The sequence below is a fragment of the Pan paniscus genome, chromosome 19 (assembly GCF_029289425.2).
Source record: "Pan paniscus chromosome 19, NHGRI_mPanPan1-v2.0_pri, whole genome shotgun sequence".
NCBI lineage: Eukaryota > Metazoa > Chordata > Mammalia > Primates > Hominidae > Pan > Pan paniscus.
In genome coordinates this window covers 91,426,390-91,444,472 of record NC_073268.2, presented here as the reverse complement: position 1 = coordinate 91,444,472, position 18,083 = coordinate 91,426,390, and the positions used below count along the sequence as shown (strand labels likewise).

The 18,083-nt window shown below is 43.3% G+C and overlaps 1 protein-coding gene across 1 annotated transcript in view; it reads left to right on the top strand.

The window, feature by feature from the left end:
• GRB2 (growth factor receptor bound protein 2) overlaps positions 1–18,083 on the top strand; it is an 87,803-nt gene that overhangs the window by 1,128 nt on the left and 68,592 nt on the right. The window contains exon 2 of the mRNA XM_003813290.5: positions 9,408–9,622. Coding sequence (XP_003813338.1) covers positions 9,545–9,622 — 78 coding nt within the window. The 5' untranslated portion in view covers positions 9,408–9,544. The remainder of the gene's footprint in view (positions 1–9,407; positions 9,623–18,083) is intronic.

Here is an 18,083-nt window from a genome sequence, read left to right as displayed (position 1 = left end):
CCACTCTGGCGTAATTTTTCGAGGTTTCTTCCCTTTCGTGCTGTTCGTTTTCTCTCATTTCAAAATTCCGTCTTTTTTCTCGGGAAGAGACTCTCTTTCCTTGCTTTCGTTCGTTTACTTTTGCGCGTCCCCTGCGTTCCCTGCAGTCAGCCAGAAGGGTTGCTAGAGAGCCGTGGGAGGCTGAAGTCCCCTCTCTGAGAACGGGGAGGCTCAAAATATTGAATTCATCCCTAAGAAATCAGTCCTGCCACTAGGTCACAAGTGTGGTTTGCTTGTATTATTTTTGTCTTTTACTCTTTTTCTTTTAAGATTATGCTTCTGTGCCTGCTTATGTTTTCTTCTAGTATGTCTTTATAATAGGAAGATTGGGTCAGCTCAGTGACTTTTTTTTTTTTAGGCAGAGTTTTGCTCTTTTTGCCCAGGCTGGAGTGCAATGGTGCTATATCGGCTCACTGCAACTCTGCCTCCTGGGTTCAAGCGATTCTCCTGCCTCAGCCTCCCGAGTAGCTGGGATCACAGGCGCCCACCACCACGTCCAGCGAATTTTGTATTTTTAGCAGAGATGGGGTTTCACTGTGTTGCCCAGGCTGGTCTTGAACTCCTGACCTCAGGTAATCCACCCGCCTCGGCGTCCCAAAGTGTTGGGATTACAGGCGTGAGCCACCGCGCCCAGCCAATATGCATTATTTTCATTTCATGCAAGGACATTGTAGTGCATTATCTGGAATGCAAATTTTAAAATCTGGTTAAGGCATGCTTATGGTATAGCAGTTATTTAAAATTTAGTATCCATAAAAATCACTGGGAGATCTTTTTAAAATTAGGTTCTGGTAGAACTCCAGGATGTACCCCACAGTGAATCAGTCTCTGAATGGGTGGATTTTGATACAGATGGTCTAAGGATCAAAACTGTTGTTACCAAATGCAGCCATAAATAATAAGACTGCTGTGTGGCTTTAAGTAATTCAACTTAAAATTACATTTTTCTGTGTATACACAAAGTCAGTATTTAGAATAGCCTAATGGAATGAGTGACTATAAGCATGATTCATTTTTACATGTGTAAATTTTTTAGCATTCTTAATACTGTGATGTGGAGTGATTTAACTTGAAATTTATACTTAATAGGGTCATTAATTTGCCTACCAGAGAATTCTTCTGAGTCTGTAGACTCAGACTAAAGATTTTTCAGCTTTACAGTGGTGTGAAAGCAATAGCACTCAGTAAAAACTATACTTCCAGTACCCATATAACTTTTGTTTTTCACTCTCAGTACCATAGTCAGTAAATTACAGGAGATATTCATCACTTTGTTATAAAATGGGCTTTGTGTTAGATGATTTTGCTCAACTGTAGGCTCATGTGTTTGGAGCACATTTAAGGTAAGGTAGGCTAGGCTAAGCTGTGGTGTTTGATAGGTTAGGTGTATTAAAATGCATTTCCATGTAACAATATTTTCAACTGATGATGGTTTCATCAGGATATCTGCCTATGCAGATGGAAGCTCCACATTTACTCTTAGAACTTGTAGGCTAGTATTTGAAAAGAGACTGAAAATACTAGTTAAGGTCTCTGGCTTATACTAGGTTATAATAATAAAATCATCACAGCCCACACTATAGTGGATAATTAGTTAGCTCAGTCTTTTGGAGAGAGCCAGAGACTTCTGCCAAACAGTTTACAACCATTATCTCTTTTAACTATCAAAATGACTTTATAAGGTAGTTGGCTGTTATTATTCCCATTTTCCAGTTAAGGGATATTAGGGATTACAGAATATAAGTTACTTCTCCAGTGTCCCCTCATTAGTAAGTGGAAAGTGACATTTGAATCTAAGTCTAACTCCAGAGCGTCAGTAAGCTTTTTGGTTTGTGTTGTAACTACAAAAGTAACACATGCCTATTGTAAAAATAATGAAAATACAATTGAGGTGTATCATGCAGAAAGTAAAAGTGTTCTGTGATCTCGCTAGCAGAGATAACCATTGTTAGCCTTTTTTTTAAGCACATACTGATGTATTATTTTGCCTTACAGAAATAGGATAAACTATAATTTTTCTGCAGCTTTAAAAATTTGAGGAGAATGGCTTGAACCCGGGAGGTGGAGGTTGCTTTGAGCAGAGATCATACCACTGCACTCTAGCCTGGGGGACAGGCAAGACTCCGTCTCAAAAAAAAAAAAAAAAAATTGATATATCCTGGTATTTATGTAGATACTCCATACACAAGCTCATGGATATTGATCAAGGGTGTGGGTGTATATGTGTATGTTGCACATTGTATTTTGTCTCATTGTTTCAGTGAGATAAATCTGGGAAGTGGAATTGCTTGGTCAAGAGTATGTATTGGTCAGGCACAGTAGCTCACGCCTGTCACCCTGGAACTTTGGGAGGCCGAGGTGGGCGGATCACTTGAGGTTGGAGACCAGCCTGGCCAACATGGTGAAACCTCGTCTTTATTTGAAAATACAAACATTAAAAACACACACAAACACACAAAAAAAGAAAATTCAAAAATTAGGTGGTGGTGACACGCCTGGAATCCCAGTTACTTGGGAGGCTGAGGCAAGGAGAATCGCTTGAACCCAGGAGGTGGAGGTTACAGTGAGATGAGATCACACCACTGCATTCCAGCCTGGGCAACAGAGCGAGACTCTGTCTCAAAAAGAAAAAAGGAGCATGAGGCTGGGTATGGTGGTATGCATGTAATCCCAGCACTTTGGGAGGCCAAGGCCGGTGGATTGCCTGAAGTCAGGAGTTTGAGACCAGCCTGGCCAACCTAGTGAAAGCCCGTCTCTACTAATAGTACAAAAATTAGCCAGGCATGGTGGTGCACGCCTATAGTCCCAGCTACTTGGGAGGCTGAGGCAGGGGAATTGCTGGAACTCAGGAGGCGGAGATTGCAGTGAGCTGAGATCATGCCATTGCACTTCAGCCTGGGTGACAGAGCAAGACTCCATCTCAAATAAAAGGAGTATGTATTTACAAAAATTAGCCAGGTGTGGTGGCACGCACCTGTAGTCCCAGCTACTTGGGAAGCTGAGGCGGGAGGATGGCCTGAGCCTGGGAGGTCAAGGCTGCAATGAGCCAAGATGGCACCCACTGCACTCCAGACTGGGTGACGGAGCAAGACCCTGTCTCAAAAAAAGAAGAGTATGTATTAATATTTCAAAATTGTCAGTCAGGGCGGGGCACAGTGGCTCATGCCTGTAATCCCAGCACTTTGGGAGGCTGAGGCGGGCGGAACACGAGGTCAGGAGATCGAGACCATCCTGGCTAACGTGGTGAAACCACGTCTCTACTAAAAATACAAAAAAATTAGCCAGGTGTGGTGGCGGGCACCTATAGTCCCAGCTACTCGGGAGGCTGAGGCAGGAGAATGGCATGAACCTGGGAGGCGGAGCTTGCAGCAAGCCAAGATTGCGTCACTACACCAGCCTGGGCGACAGAGTGAGACCCTGTCTCAAAAAAATAAATAAATAATTGTTGGTCGGGCGCGGTGGCTCACGGCCTGTAATCCCAGCACTTTGGGAGGCCAAGGCGGGTGGATCACGAGGTCAGGAGTTCAAGACCAGCCTGACCAACGTGGTGAAACCCTGCCTCTACTAAAAATACAAAAGTTAGCCAGTCGTGGTGGTGGGGGCATGTAATCCCAGCTACTTGGGAGGCTGAGGCAGGAGAATGGCTTGAATCCAGGAGACAGAGGTTGTGGTGAGCCAAGATCGTGCCACTGCATTCCAGCCTGGGTGACAAAGCGAGACTCCCATCTCAAAAAAAAAAAAAAAAAAGAAAAGATTGTCAAGGCCAGGTGTGGTGGCTTACCCCTGTAATCCCAGCACTTGGAAAGGCTGAGATGGGGAGGATCACGTGAGTCCAGGAGTTTGAGATCAGCTTGGGCAACATGGTGAGACCTGGTCACCACACACACACACACACACACACACACACACACACACACACACACACACACACACACACACAAATTAGCCAGGCATGGTGGTGTGCACCTGTAGTCCCAGCTACTTGGGAGGCTAAGGCAGGAGGATGGCTTGAGCCAAGGAGTTTGAGGCTGAAGTGAACCATGATTGCTCCACTGCACTTCAGCCTGGGCAATAGAGCGAGACTCTGTCTCAAATAATAAAAGTAAATAGGCTGGGCGCAGTGGCTCACGCCTGTAATCCCAGCACTTTGGGAGGGCAAAGTGGGCGGATCACCTGAGGTCAGGAGTTCAAGACCATCCTGGGCAACATGGCGAAATCCTGTCTCTATTAAAAACAGAAAAATTAGCTGGTCATGGTTACAGGCACCTGTAATCCCAGCTACTTGGGAGGCTGAGGCAGGAGAATCGCTTGAACCCAGGAGGTGGAGGTTGCAGTGAGCGGAGATCACGCCACTGCACTCCAGCCTGAGGGATAGAGCAAGACTCTGTCTCCAAAAAATAAATAAAAATAAATAAAAGTTGTCAATAGATTACCAAAGAACTCACTGAAAAGATTGAGCTGAGCTCATTAATTCCTTGCTGTAGTGTGGGTTCTGTGGTGATTTTATTATTATAATGTAACACCAAGCCACATTGTCAGTTAGTAACTTCTCAAAATGTTGAATCAGTGGACACCGGGTAGGGTAAAAAGTCTTTGTGCCTGGTGCGGTGGCTCATACCTGTAATCCCAGCACTTTGGGAGGCCAAGGCAGGCAGATCTGTTGAGCTTAGGAGTTTGAGACCAGCCTGGGCAGCATAGGGAGACCCCGTCTCTACAAAAAAAAAATGAGTAGGCTATGGTGGCTGGTGCCTGTAGTCCCCAATAAGGAGGCTGAGGTGAGAGGATCCCTTGAGCCCAGGAGGCGGAGGTTGCAGTAAGCCAAGATCACGCCACTGCCCTCCAGCCTTTGCTACAGAATGAGACCCTTTCTGAAAAATAAATAAATAAAAGTGTGTTTACTCAAAGTATTGCAGATTGGATATTATAAATATTTTTAAAATTTGCCAATTAGTATATGAAAGAACTCTGATTGTTTTAATTTGCATTTCTTTTCATATGTTTTAAATAGAGTAACATTTTAAATTTCTTTTGAAGGCTGGGTGCAGTGGCTCATGCCTGTAATCCCAGCACTTTGGGAGGCTGAGGTGGGAGTTTGAGACCAGCCTGGCCAACATGGGGAAACCCCATCTCTACTAAAAATGCAAAAGTTAGCCAGGCTTGGTGGTGCACACCTGTAGTCCCAGCTACTTGGGAGGTCGAGGCAGGAGAATTGCTTGATCCCAGGAGGCAGAGGTTGCAGTGACCTGAGATCATGACACTGCAGTCCAGCCTGGGCGACAGAGCTAGATGCTGTCTCCAGAAAAAAAATAAATAAATAAATAAATAAAATTTGAGTGATTATTACATGTCGGGCTCTATCCAAAGCACTTAATGTATGTTATATATGTTGTCTAATTTAATCCTCAGTGGATCTTATAAGGTAGATATTCTCATTTTACAGATGAGAAAACTGGAGCTTGTTTCACAACTTTGCCCACAACTGTAGCTGTAAGTGTGAGGGGCCTGCCTCTAGAGACCATGAAGATTCAACACTAAGCTATACTGGACTGTTGTCATGTATTTTATTTTCTGTGAATTTTGGGAAGAAGAGAGTTAAATGGAAGAAAGAAAAAAATCTTGCAAATACCTTTAGGATAGTAGTTTTTTTGGATACAGTAGACATTGTTTGAAATGAATGATTAAAGCTGTCCTTACCTTTCTTAAAATTCACTGCATGGGATGGGCTGGTAACAGTTTCGAGGTTACTCTCATTAGGCTTCAGTGTTTAGTACACTATACCCCATTTTCTTGGGAAGTGAACAGCAATATCTACTCTGTTAAAATCATTATACATTGTGTCTGCTTTCAGATTTCTTCCTTTTAGTAATTAGTGTTGTGTATGTGTTAGATTTTTTTTTGTCTTTACTGAAACACACCCTTTGGAATTCCTTTAGCGAATATGCTCTTTTGGGTGGATAACCTAATAAGCTTTCCTCTTTGAGTTTTCTGTTTTTTTACTCAGCACAGCCATGGAAGTAGGGATTCAATTTTCTGTCAAACTCTGCATCTCACAAAGCAATAGTTACTCAAAACACGACTTTCAAGAAGGTTATTCTTCTTAAGCTTTCAGCAGATGAGCTGAGTAGCAGCAGGAAAGCAGGTATTGAGAACTGTCTTGGTTTTTGTACTGCTGTTGAGTAACATTGCAGCTGTCTTAAATCCTGAATGACACAGAAGCTTATGGCTGGTCGTACTACATAGCAGCTTGAAAGTGACAGGGCTTTTCATTTCTATCTGATTTCTGTTTTTCAAAAATAAAACTCCTTATTCTTTTCCTATCATTGTAAGTATTCTTCAGCTTCCTATCACTAATACATAGTCTCGGCATTAGAGACCAGTTAAAATAAATAGGCTGAGGAAAATCTTGATAGTAGGAGAGATTTTGGAGCGTTCATTAAAAGTAAAAATAGGGCTGGGCGTGGTGGCTCACTCTCCCCTGTATTCCTAGCACTTTGGGAGGCCGAGGCAGGCAGATTGCTTGAGGCCAGGAGTTTGAGACCAGCCTGGGTCTTAAAAGGTAGATATTATTCTCATTTTACAGATGACGAAACTGGAGCTTGTTTCAAAAGTTTGCCCAAAATTGTAGCAGTTAGCGTGAGGGGCCTGCCTCTAGAGACCATGCAAATTCAACACTAAGCTGTACTGGACTGGTCTCACATAGTGAGACCCTGTCTCTACAAAAAATAGAAAAAGTAGCCGGGCATAGTGGCCCACACCTGTAGTTCCAGCTACTTGGGAAGCTGAGGCATGAGGATTACTTGAGCCAAGGAGATCAAGGATGCAGTAAGCCATGACCATGCCACTGCACTCGTGCCTGGACAACAGTGCAAGACCCTGTCTCAAAAAAAAAGAGAAAAGAAAAAGTAAAAGTAGATACACAGGGAACTAGGCAAGTAAAAAATAGAACATTAAGCAGTTGCTAATGCTGGGAAAAATCTAAGGATTGTACAAAAAAGTATGATTGGGTCAGGCATAGCAGCTGATGCCTGTAATCCCAGCACTGGGGGAGGCCAAAGTGGGCGGATCACTTGAGGCCAGGAGTTCAAGACCAGCCTGGCCAACATGGTGAAATCCCGTCTCTACTAAAAATATAAAAAGTAGCCAGGCTTGTTGGCACGTGCCTGTAGTCCCAGCTACAGGCCGAGGTAGGAGGATCGCTTGAACCTGGGAGGTGGAGGTTGCAATGAGCCGAGATCATGCCACTGCACTCTAGCCTGGGCAATCTTAGAGAACTCTGTCTCAAAAAAGAGAAAAAAAAAACACAAAAAGTATGATTGGTTTTAGTGCATTATTTAAATTATCAGTGAGTAGTATTTCATAACATACTACTGATTAAACCAGAATATGTGATATTACTGGTATAGGTCAGGGGGAAACTAAATCTTCACCTTTCAGGCAATAGATAATGGCTGGAATAAACTGAGAAAGCAGTAGAAGCACATTCTTTAGAAATACTCTATCCATTTTGTGCATTGACCACAAGATTTAAAAAAAGAAAAATAAGTAAATACAAAGAGAAAGCAAAAAACAAAATCGGGAGTGATCGCCTGTGGGTGTTGGTAAGGAGCTGCTCTTTTTCATAAGCCTTTTAATACTCTGACTTTTAAAATTATGTACATGGATTAGTTTGATCAAAGTAACTACAGAGAGTGTAAGTGAAGGGCATTTAAGGATACACAAGTATAAATATTCGCAGATCAACCTCTGTATTTTTTAATATTTGCTGGGACTCTTTCTTTACTTTCCCTGTTACAGCCAGCGCCACATGGAATATCTTAGATATGGCCTGAAGGAATAAACATTGGTTTGGTTTATTAGTTACCTGCAGCAGAATGTTTGGCTTTCAGAATTTGACTGAAGGACTCATTGTCAGACGATTTATTTTCTTTTTGATAATACTTATCTCGGTCTAATCTTAATATTCCCCACTGCTTTACTACTTGGTCCATTTGCAGCTATGCTTGATTAGTGCCCCAATTGTCAACTTTAGAACAAAGGAATAATAATCACTTGTGCCCCTCAAATGAGCTGCTGGGTCGTAATTATCCAAGAAAGGTGTCACTATAAATAATCTGTCCCAGTTCTGTTGTTTTCTGCTTTTGTTTAGCAAGTATGAAAACAGTGACCGAGCTAACCAGAACGGGGCTTTTATTTAGTTATCCACAGATCTAGGTTGTGTCCTATATTCATGGCTGGAGACGCTTCACTACACCAGTCATTGTACTACTGCCAGTTCCTCATCGTCTGATACAGTATCTCAGGGTTCTCACAGAATCTTTTACCTGCAAAATGCAGTTTGCATCAGTTTTATACTCTGCTTGCTCTAAGAAGCTGTGCACAGGGTGACTGTGAGAGAGACTTCTCTTTGACCTTCTTCGGGCACCATCTCCCTGCACTTTCTTTCCCAAACAAGATACTTGGCAGCTCAGATTCTGAAAAAGGGATTCCTTTCAAGTGTAGATTAGGACTTCAGCTCTGCTCCTTAGGTTAGTTAGAAATAATGTGGAGCTATTTCTGGAGTGCTGAGCCTTGGTCATTTATTTCATTCCTGGTGGGGACCCCAGAGCCTTGGGGATCTGCCGGGGAAAGGGAGCCTTATGCGAGAGCGTCATCCCCACCATTTCCACTGGTACACAGCTCGGAGCTGTGATCTTTCTCTGGTTACCTGAGCTTGCCGATCACAACATGGAAGTGCAGGGGGAAAGCCGCCGGTGCTTGTAGCAGTAAATGGATTGAAAAAGCAGTTCCTACATTTACTTTCTCCTGCTCTCCTGGGAGCAGATCATGGTTTAGTTTCGAGAAGAGTGCAGCAGCTCGAGACCAAAGAGTTTTGCTTTGCTTGCTCTTGACTGTGGAGTAGGGAAGCCAGCATTCTCAGAAGACCAGAAAGGATGGCGGTGGGGAAGGGAGGGAGACAGGCCTGTTTAACCGAGAAGAGACAGGTGCCATCCCCAGGGTGAGGCCTTCCTTTCAGTGGACCGTATTTGGTGCTGGAGAAGAGCCTGTGAGGAGTAAAGGAGGAAAGGCGGAGACTGAGCGGGACTCCAGCCGGTTCCTGCACGCAGTGCACACCCAGCGGGAAGGAAGAGGAAGTGTGTTCAGGAATAGCTCAGGCAGCTGTGCCATTGGCCGGCAGGCCTGTCAGTCGCCTGGGGGCTGAGGCTGAAAAGAGGAAGAAGTGGAGGGGGGCGCTGTTGCCTGGAAGGGAGGGGGGAGGGCTGAGCCAGGCCGAGCCAGGGGGCGTGGGGGCTGGGACAGCAGGCCGATTGGCAGGGCGGGGTTGCCTTCAATCCTGGCCACTGCTCTTAATCGTCTCTCTCCTGCTTCAGGGTGGCATTGTGTGTCTCAGAGTGCCGGAGCGAGTCCCAGAAGAGAGGCGAGGCTAAGCCCAGAGCGCTGGGTTGCTTCAGCAGGGAAGACTCCCTTCCCCCTGCTTCAGGCTGCTGAGCACTGAGCAGCGCTCAGAATGGAAGCCATCGCCAAATATGACTTCAAAGCTACTGCAGACGACGAGCTGAGCTTCAAAAGGGGGGACATCCTCAAGGTAAGTGCTGATGCCGAGCACAATGCTGAGATCGCTCTCCCTGTGCTCACCCACCTTCTTTCGCCCTGATTACACACAAAGAAGCTGTGTTTTTCATTGTACACTTTTAACATTTACCATCATATTTGTTCTGGAGAGCTTTAGATGCTGAGTAGAATATTAAATATGACTTAAGTGAGTTGGTGTGATGTGTGGTGTTTAACTGCCTTTGTGTGAATGCCTCATTTGTCTGTTGATACTGGTAATATTTCAAGTAAAGTCAAAGTAATGTGATTGTAGAAAGGAAGTATATGAGTAGATTGATTTGCCCTGTAGAGTTTTATTTTAAAAATAGCATTTTTTAAGAAGACCCAGACCTGAAGTATTTATGTAAAAGCATTCAGTTAGTCTTATTTTGTATAGCCAAAGGATTTTGCATTCTGGAATATGATTTTGGTAGGTTAGAAATTAATTTTCCCAGTTTAGAGAGGTTGTTAGAAGTACATACCAAAACTCATTAAAGACCTCAGTGTATTTTTATTCTTTGTGAAAAAACAAATGGAGTTCTAAATAATAAGGTGCAACCTGCTATTGTACAAGTCAGATTTCGACTTTCTTAAAAGAAACTTGAGGAGCAGTTACCCCATATTAAACTCTAATTGCACGAAAAGAAACCTGCTGACAGTTTAAAAATCAGCTTCTATACCATGTGCAGCTTATTTTGAGCCCCACTGTTTACGTGAGGATTCGCTCTCCCCCAGCACATGTTAATTATGTTGTTTACCCAATTGACTGTAGCAGTTTGCCCTTTTGGATGTGTAATTTATTTTAACGAGGATGAGTGTTATCAAAGAGTATGTTAACTTTAAAGGAGGAAAGGCTGAAGCTTCATGTTTGAGTGTTCCCTGTGTCTCAAGTTTTGACATTTTTCCTTCTGAGCCTTAGACTGATTGTTGGAATTTGCTACTTCATTTGTTTACTACCCCTGAATGAAATTCTTAGAATTTTATGAAGAGAAAGCAAGTGGAGATGTAGAAATATGGTTCTTTATAAAAGGACGTGCAGTCTTTTTACTTTTAAGTTATGTGGACTTATTGATAGTCTCTATTTTGCCCTCATTGCCCAAGGCGTAGAGTTCTACTCTGAAGTTAACTGCCCAGTAATTTCTTAATGTTAGAAATGTAGGTTGAGCCTCATAGAAGATGATGCTGCAGAGCCCTTTAAAGAGAAGAAAACTTTGTGTCTGTGTGTTCATTTCAAAGCTGTGTTTGTGACACCACACTTTTCGAGGGTATTCTCAAAGTCAACACTAAATTGTCAGAAAGCAGACGGAACCATTTTCTAGAAACTCGGTTTCTATTTTCTTGAACTAGAGAAAATATGCCCAGCTAGAGATCAGGGCAAAGTTAACTTAGACTACAAAATTGCTCAGTTTTCATTGGTGTATGGGAGAGGTAATTTGATGTTTCTGTAGGTGATTACTGTTTTCCGTAGATAACCCACTTGTGATGATATAAGATGGGCTACTCAAAAATGCCCACATCTATAGCCTGTACAAAAGCCCTTTTGGGCTAGTATTTTTTGTTTTTGATACAAACTTAGATTTCTTCATAAGTTTATCTTAGAAACTTGAACCTAGAAGGCTGGTGGTTCATATTTTTCTCTAAATCTGTCCCATTGCACATTAAGCACTGAAGCAACAAATTAAAACAAAACTAGGGGCATGCGGTCTCTTTTTAAGAATTTTTTTTTTTTTTTTTTTTTTTTTTTGAGATGGAGTCTCGCTCTGTCACCCAGGCTGGAGTGCGGAGGTACGATCTGGGCTCACTGCAAGCTCCACCTCCCAGGTTCACGCCATTCTCCTGCCTCAGCCTCCCGAGTAGCCGGGACTACAGGCGCCCGCCACCACGCCCGGCTAATTTTTTGTATTTTTAGTGGAGATGGGATTTCACCATGTTAGCCAGGATGATCTCAATCTCCTGACCTCGTGATCTGCCCACCTCGGCCTCCCAAAGTGCTGGGATTACAGGCGTGAGCTACTGCGCCCAGCCTTTTTAAAAAATTTTTAAACAAGAACTTTCCCTGATTTCTGTCTTTGAAGTTTGTCCTAGACCTAGACCATGAACATTTTATAAATTCTTTAACTTAAATTAGTAAATTCTGGAGCAAGTGTAAAAACCTTCTTTCCCATCCTATTATTAGGGAAGAAGATCCTGTTTAACAGTCCCTCAGAAATTTTTATTATGGAGGAGAAAGTAAATCAGAATACTCACATTCACTTTTAGATTTTCTTTGAGGAGAGAGAAAAATACATATATGTGGTTCTTTTCAATTTGGTAGATAACTGAGATATGAAGTCATAATGCCATTATTGCTTTTGAACGGTGGCCATTAGCTGTTTGTTGGTAATGTTGTGGCTTTACTCCAAAAGAAAAAAAAAGAGTGACGATACAGTAGTTGCCCTTTGTCTCATAACTGTGTGAAATGGCTGGGTGAAGAGGAGGAACATGCTTTCTTAAAAGCTGTTAGTTAAAAAAACGGAGTTTTCCTCATTTGATTCCTCAAGAAGTAAACTGGCTTCATTTGAATTGCTTTGATTTGGGACGTCTTGAGGGTATTAGTTGTAAGCCAAAACATGTTTTAAAAGTTGCTGGAATAGCATTGAACAATTTAACTTTCATTGAAATAGGCATATATATGCCTTCTCTTGATAAAGGAGACGTGCATATGGATATTGAATAAGTTTCATTTCAAGATAATGAAATAGAAAGGCACTTAGCCTTCATCCTCTGTCTATAGTTCAGAAGGATCACATCTTCTCCTGTCTTGGAGTTCCTGGTTAACTTTTAGTTAAAAATGGTGACTCCTCTCCTCCAGCAGACCCCTTCCCTACTTTCTGTCTACACATTGACCTGTTACTGTCCTGAGAAAAAGAGGAAAAAATAAAAGCATTTTACTGGAAGCCTAAAATAGAGTTGAATGGTTCAATATGTCTGCCTTTGTTTCTCTCTCTTATAAAAGCTTATGTTTTTCTTGGCTGGGGGAGGGAGAGGACACTGGGATGTAAAATAGAAGGAACTGCCCTTCCACTGCAGGTTTCAGGCCTGGTGTGGTTGGAATACATCCGAATTCCTCCCACCATTGTAGGGCAGGCTTGAGACAGTCCCAGAGGTTCTCCACTGACAAGACCCCTAAATAGTCTACATTAGAGCACATAAAACTTACCTAGGAGTTGCAGCTGCCATTTAAGGGCTTATGTATACATACTTCAAACTGTGCTTATAGGAATTAAGAGACCCATTTTGAGCTCTCAAATCTGTGCTCATTCCATTCTAGAGCCAGCTTCTTGCTTTCTTCAGCTCTAGTGGAGAGCCAGCCTGGATCATCTAGGTGTATTCTACCCTCTCTGGCACTAATTACCTTTACCAGTTTCTTAAACTACTTTAAAAACAGGTCTTGAGTTCACATTGAGATCTTCAAAGCATTCTGTCTCAGCACTGCCTGGCCTATTTCAGTGTCACACTGACTGAGCATCTCTTGAGCCAGATACTGGGATAAGTTGCTTTGAGAGTTGGGAGAGAAATATAAGATGTACTTTCTCCCTTCAGAAGCTCCAAAATCTCAAGTAAGAGAATTGAGATTAATATGTGAAACAGTACAAGATGGTATATAAAAATTTTTTTAGAACAGGAAAAGATCTTTTAAAATTTATTTTTATTTATTTTTTTAGTTTTTTGAGATGGAGTCTCGCTCTGTCACCCAGGCTGGAGTGCAGTGGCGCGATCTCGGCTCACTGCAAGCTCTGCTTCCCGGGTTCACGCCATTCTCCTGCCTCAGCCTCCCAGTAGCTGGGACTACAGGCGCCCACCAGCACGCCCGGCTAATTTTTTGTATTTTTAGTAGAGACGGGGTTTCACCATGTTAGCCAGGATGGTCTCGATCTCCTGACCCGCCCATCTCGGCCTCCCGAAGTGCTGGGATTACAGGCGTGAGCCACCGCGCCCGGCAAGATCTTTTAAAATTTCTTAAGTTAGACTTACCCTTTTACAGATGAGGAAATGGTGGCCCATATAGGTTAAATGATCTATCCAAGATCACACAACTATCATTCTTGGTAGTGATTTGTAGTAGTGATTCTTAGTAGTATTTGATGGTATACTTGAGTCGGGTTGCACACTGTAACTGCTAGAGTCGTTCAGGAAGGATGAAACTGGCAAGCGCTGACATCAGTCAGGTGTGTGCAGAGTTGTGACTTGAACTGAACCTTGTAAGGAGAACAGGACGTGTAGGTTAAGAGAAGGAGGACATTTCAAGGGAGACGGAACTTGTGCTTGTTGTGTTTGAGATAGGAAGGCTGGAATAAGAATCTAGACTGACATAGTGGAAAATAAGGTAGAGTTGGAGCGAGGTGAGAAAAGCCCAGTAAGAGTTTGATCTGGTCCTTAAGAAGCCTCGGAAGGTTTTTAGCGATGAAGAGCATTGTGTGTGTGTGTATAAAGAATTGCAAGGGGGCAAGGCTGGGGCCCCAAGCCTGGATGGTGGCAAGTAATCGGGTTGTGTGTCAAGTGTCTGTATCAACCTGGGATACTAGAAATGAAGGAGGGGAGTGGTTTGAAAGATACTGAAAGCAAGAATCATGGGATTTCTGCCTGTCAGATAGGGGCATTTTAATAAGTCTCCTAAGAAAGTAATGCCCTTTGATTATGATCCTCAATGGAGAAGATCAGTGGAGAGCCAATCCCTAGTTTGGTTGGTTAGAGTTTTCACAAGTTATAAGTCCTGAGTTTCGTGCACAAGTCCCATTTCAGGGGTTCAAATTACCTAATCTAAATAAAAAGCCAGGTATGCTAGTGCAAGCCTGAAGGCCCCACCTGCTCATGAAGCTGAGAGAGGAAGATTGCTTGAGCCCAGGAGTTGGAGCCCAACCTGGGCAACAAAGCGAGACCCCATCTCCAAATTTAAAAAAAAAAAAAATGTTTTTCTTCCCCCCCCCCAACTATTTTAAAGTCCTAGTATCAGTATACTCTGTAGAAGCATTTATTTTTTCCTCCCAAAGTGCTGGGATTACAGGTGTGAGCCATTGCACCCAGCCTTTGCCTTTTGGTAAGAATTCTTATCAATCTTGTTGACTAAACCAGAATATTGCATTTAATCTTTAAGAAGGAGGTTAGTTTGTGGTCAGGCGTGGTGGCTCACGCCTGAATCCCAACACTTTGGGGAGGCCGAGGCGCATGGATCATTTGAGGTCAGGAGTTCGAGACCAGCCTGGCCAACATGGTGAAACCCCATCTCTACTAAAAATACAAAAAACAGCCGGGCCCGGTGGTGCGCGTGCGTACCTGTAATCCCAGCTACTCGGGAGGCTGAGGGAGGAGAATCGCTTGAACCCGGGATATGGAGGTTCCAGTGAGCCAAGATTGTGCCATTCCACTCCAGCCTGGGCAACCGAGAGAGACTCCATCTCAAAAAAACAAAAACAAAAAAGGAAGGGAGCAGTTTGTTGTTTGAGTGCTCTTAAAGCAAATAATCTGCTTGCTTTTTATTATATTCATTTTGTCAGCTGAATGGACTATTTCCAAATAGGTGCTGAGAATGAACTTTCATTTCCTATAAAAGATTCTTTTTGGGAGACTGGCTGAAGATGATTCTTCCCCCTGTTTGGAGAAAGAAATGAGTAAGGAAATGTAGTATTCCTTCAGAATCTTTCAGTTTCACCTCTAAACCATATGGTAGAATAGCTTCTAAGTTGTTGGGTTTGTTTGTTTTTTTTTTTTTTTTTTAGGCGAAGTCTCACTCTGTCGCCCAGGCTGGAGTGCAATCGCACGATCTTGGCTTGCTGCAACCTCCACCTCCTGAGTTCAAGTGATCGTCCTGTCTCAGCCTCCCGAGTAGATGGGATTATAGTCGCCTGCCACCACACCTGGCTAATTTTTTGTATTTTTAATAGAGATGTGGTTTTATCACGTTGGCCAGGCTGGTCTTAAACTCCTGACCTCAAATGATCCACCTGCCTCGGCCTCCCAAAGTGCTGGGATTACAGGTGTGAGCCACCATGCCCAGCCTACTAAATTATAGATCATTTCTAATCTTGAATGCTGAAATATTGCCTTTTTTTTTTTTTTTTTAAGACAGAGTCTCCCCCTGTCAACAAGGCTGGAATGCAGAGGTGCCATCATAGCTCACTGCAACCTCTGCCTCCCAGGCTCAAACGATCCTCCCCCCTCAGCCTATAGCTGGGACTACAGGCACGTGCTACCACACCCTGCTAATTTTTGTACTTTTAGTAGAGATGAGTTTCACCATGTTGGCCAGGTTGGTCTCGAACTCCTGGCCTCAAAATATCCACCCACCTTGGCTAGGATTACAGGCTTGAGCCACCGTGCTGGGCAAGATTGGCACTCTTTTTTTTTTTTTTTGAGATGGAGTCTCGCTCTGTCCCTCAGGCTGGATGGAGTGCAGTGGTGGGATCTCAGCTCACTGCAAGCTCCGCCTCCTGGGTTCATGCCATTCTCCTACCTCAGCCTCCTGATTAGTTGGGACTACAGGCACCCGCCACCACAGCCAGCTAATTTTTGTGTGTGTGTGTTTTTAGTAGAGACGGGGTTTCACTGTGTTAGCCAGGATGGTCTCTATCCTCTGACCTCGTGATCCGCCCCTCTCAGCCTCCCAAAGTGCTGGGATTACAGGCGTGAGCCACCGCGCCTGGCCAAGATCGGCATTCTTAACCCCATTTTATGGGTGCAGAAACAGGCTCAAAGCTTAAGAAACTTGCTCAGATTCACACATCTAGCAAGTGACAGAGGTGAAGTTTGATCTTAGGTCTTGCTGTGGCGTACTGGGTGTACCCATCACAATACATGGATACCCCTCTTAACTGTCCAGGTATGAGTAAACCAGAAATGTTAGGGTATCAGTAGTCTTGCTTTGTTCAGCTGCCTGGCATTGCTTCCATGAGTGATTTATTGGACTTCCTGTCTAGAGTAAGTTTGTCATTTTGTATGTCAGATTACCAAAGATAACAAAGATTGACCCCATCCTCTGCTGGCTACAGTGTGAAGAAATGGGTACCACTTTCCCATGTCTCTGGAGATTTTTACCAATATTGTCTTTCTCACTGGTGGCTTGGTAATAGGTATCAGAACATAAAATGATCCAGCAAGTAACATTTTAAGAATTTGTTCTAAGGCCGAGCGCAGTGGCTCATGCCTATAATCCCAGCACTTTGGGAGGCCAAAGCGGGTAGATCACTTGAGGTCAGAGTTTGCGACCAGCCCGGCCAACATGGTGAAATCCCGTTTCTACTAAAAATACACAAATTAGCTGGGCGTGGTGGTGTGTGCCTCTAGTCCCAGCTACTCAGGAGGCTGAGGCATGAGAATCGCTTGAACTCGGGAGGCAGAGGTTGCAGTGAGCCAAGATCATGCCACTGCACTCCAGCCTGGGCGACAGAGTGAGACTCCGTCTCCAAAAAAAAAAAGAATTTATTCTAAGAAACTCATAAACAAGTTTTTTAAAGATGTAGACATAAGGATGTTTATTTCAATTATGTATATACCACCTAGAAAAATTTTTTCCTGCCAATACTGTCAATTGTAAGATGCGTTTTAGAGATGTTAAAACACATGAAAGTGGCATGCACCTTCCAGTTCATGAAATTGCCATACTAGCCAAAAAGCAAAACCAATTAGTGGGGTTTACAGAGGTAGATTATGGCACCTATTAAGTGGCAATGAAGGTGTTAACGTTGATCTGTATCAACACAGAATAATGCCTACACTTGCACAGAGAAATGTTTAAATGGATCCTGTTTTAATAAGTAATAATATAACTAACATATTAAATACTTAGCATGCCTTTGCTCTAAGCTAAGTATTCAACTTCCCTTCTCTTTTAATCTCACGCAAATCTTGTAAAGGCAGATGCTGTTATCCCCATTTTACTGACAAAAAATCTGAGGCTTAATTTGCCCAAATTCACAAGGTAGGATTCAGATCCAATCTGGTTTAGTCCTGATTTTATGTTCTTTTTTTCTTTTCCCTTTTTTTATTTTTATTTTTTATTTTCGAGATGGAGTTTCACTCTTGTTGCTCAGGCTGGAGTGCAATGGCACAATCTCAGCTCACTGCAACCTCCACTTCCGTGGTTCAAGTGATTCTCCTGCCTCAGCCTCCTGAGTAGCTGGGATTACAAGCATCTACCACCATGCCCAGCTAATTTTTGTATTTTTAGTAGAGACAATGTTTCACCATGTTGGCCGGGCTGGTCTCAAAATCCTGACCTCAGGTAATATGCCTGCCTCAGCCTCCCAAAGTGTTGGGATTATAGAAGTGAGCCACCACGGTCAGCCTTATTTTCATTTTTGAAACAGGGTCTTGCTCTGTCACCCAGGCAGGGATGCGGTGGCATGATCTTGACTCATTGCAACCTTGACCTCTCAGTCTCAAGGAATCCTCCTACCTCAGCCTCCTGAATAGGTGGGACT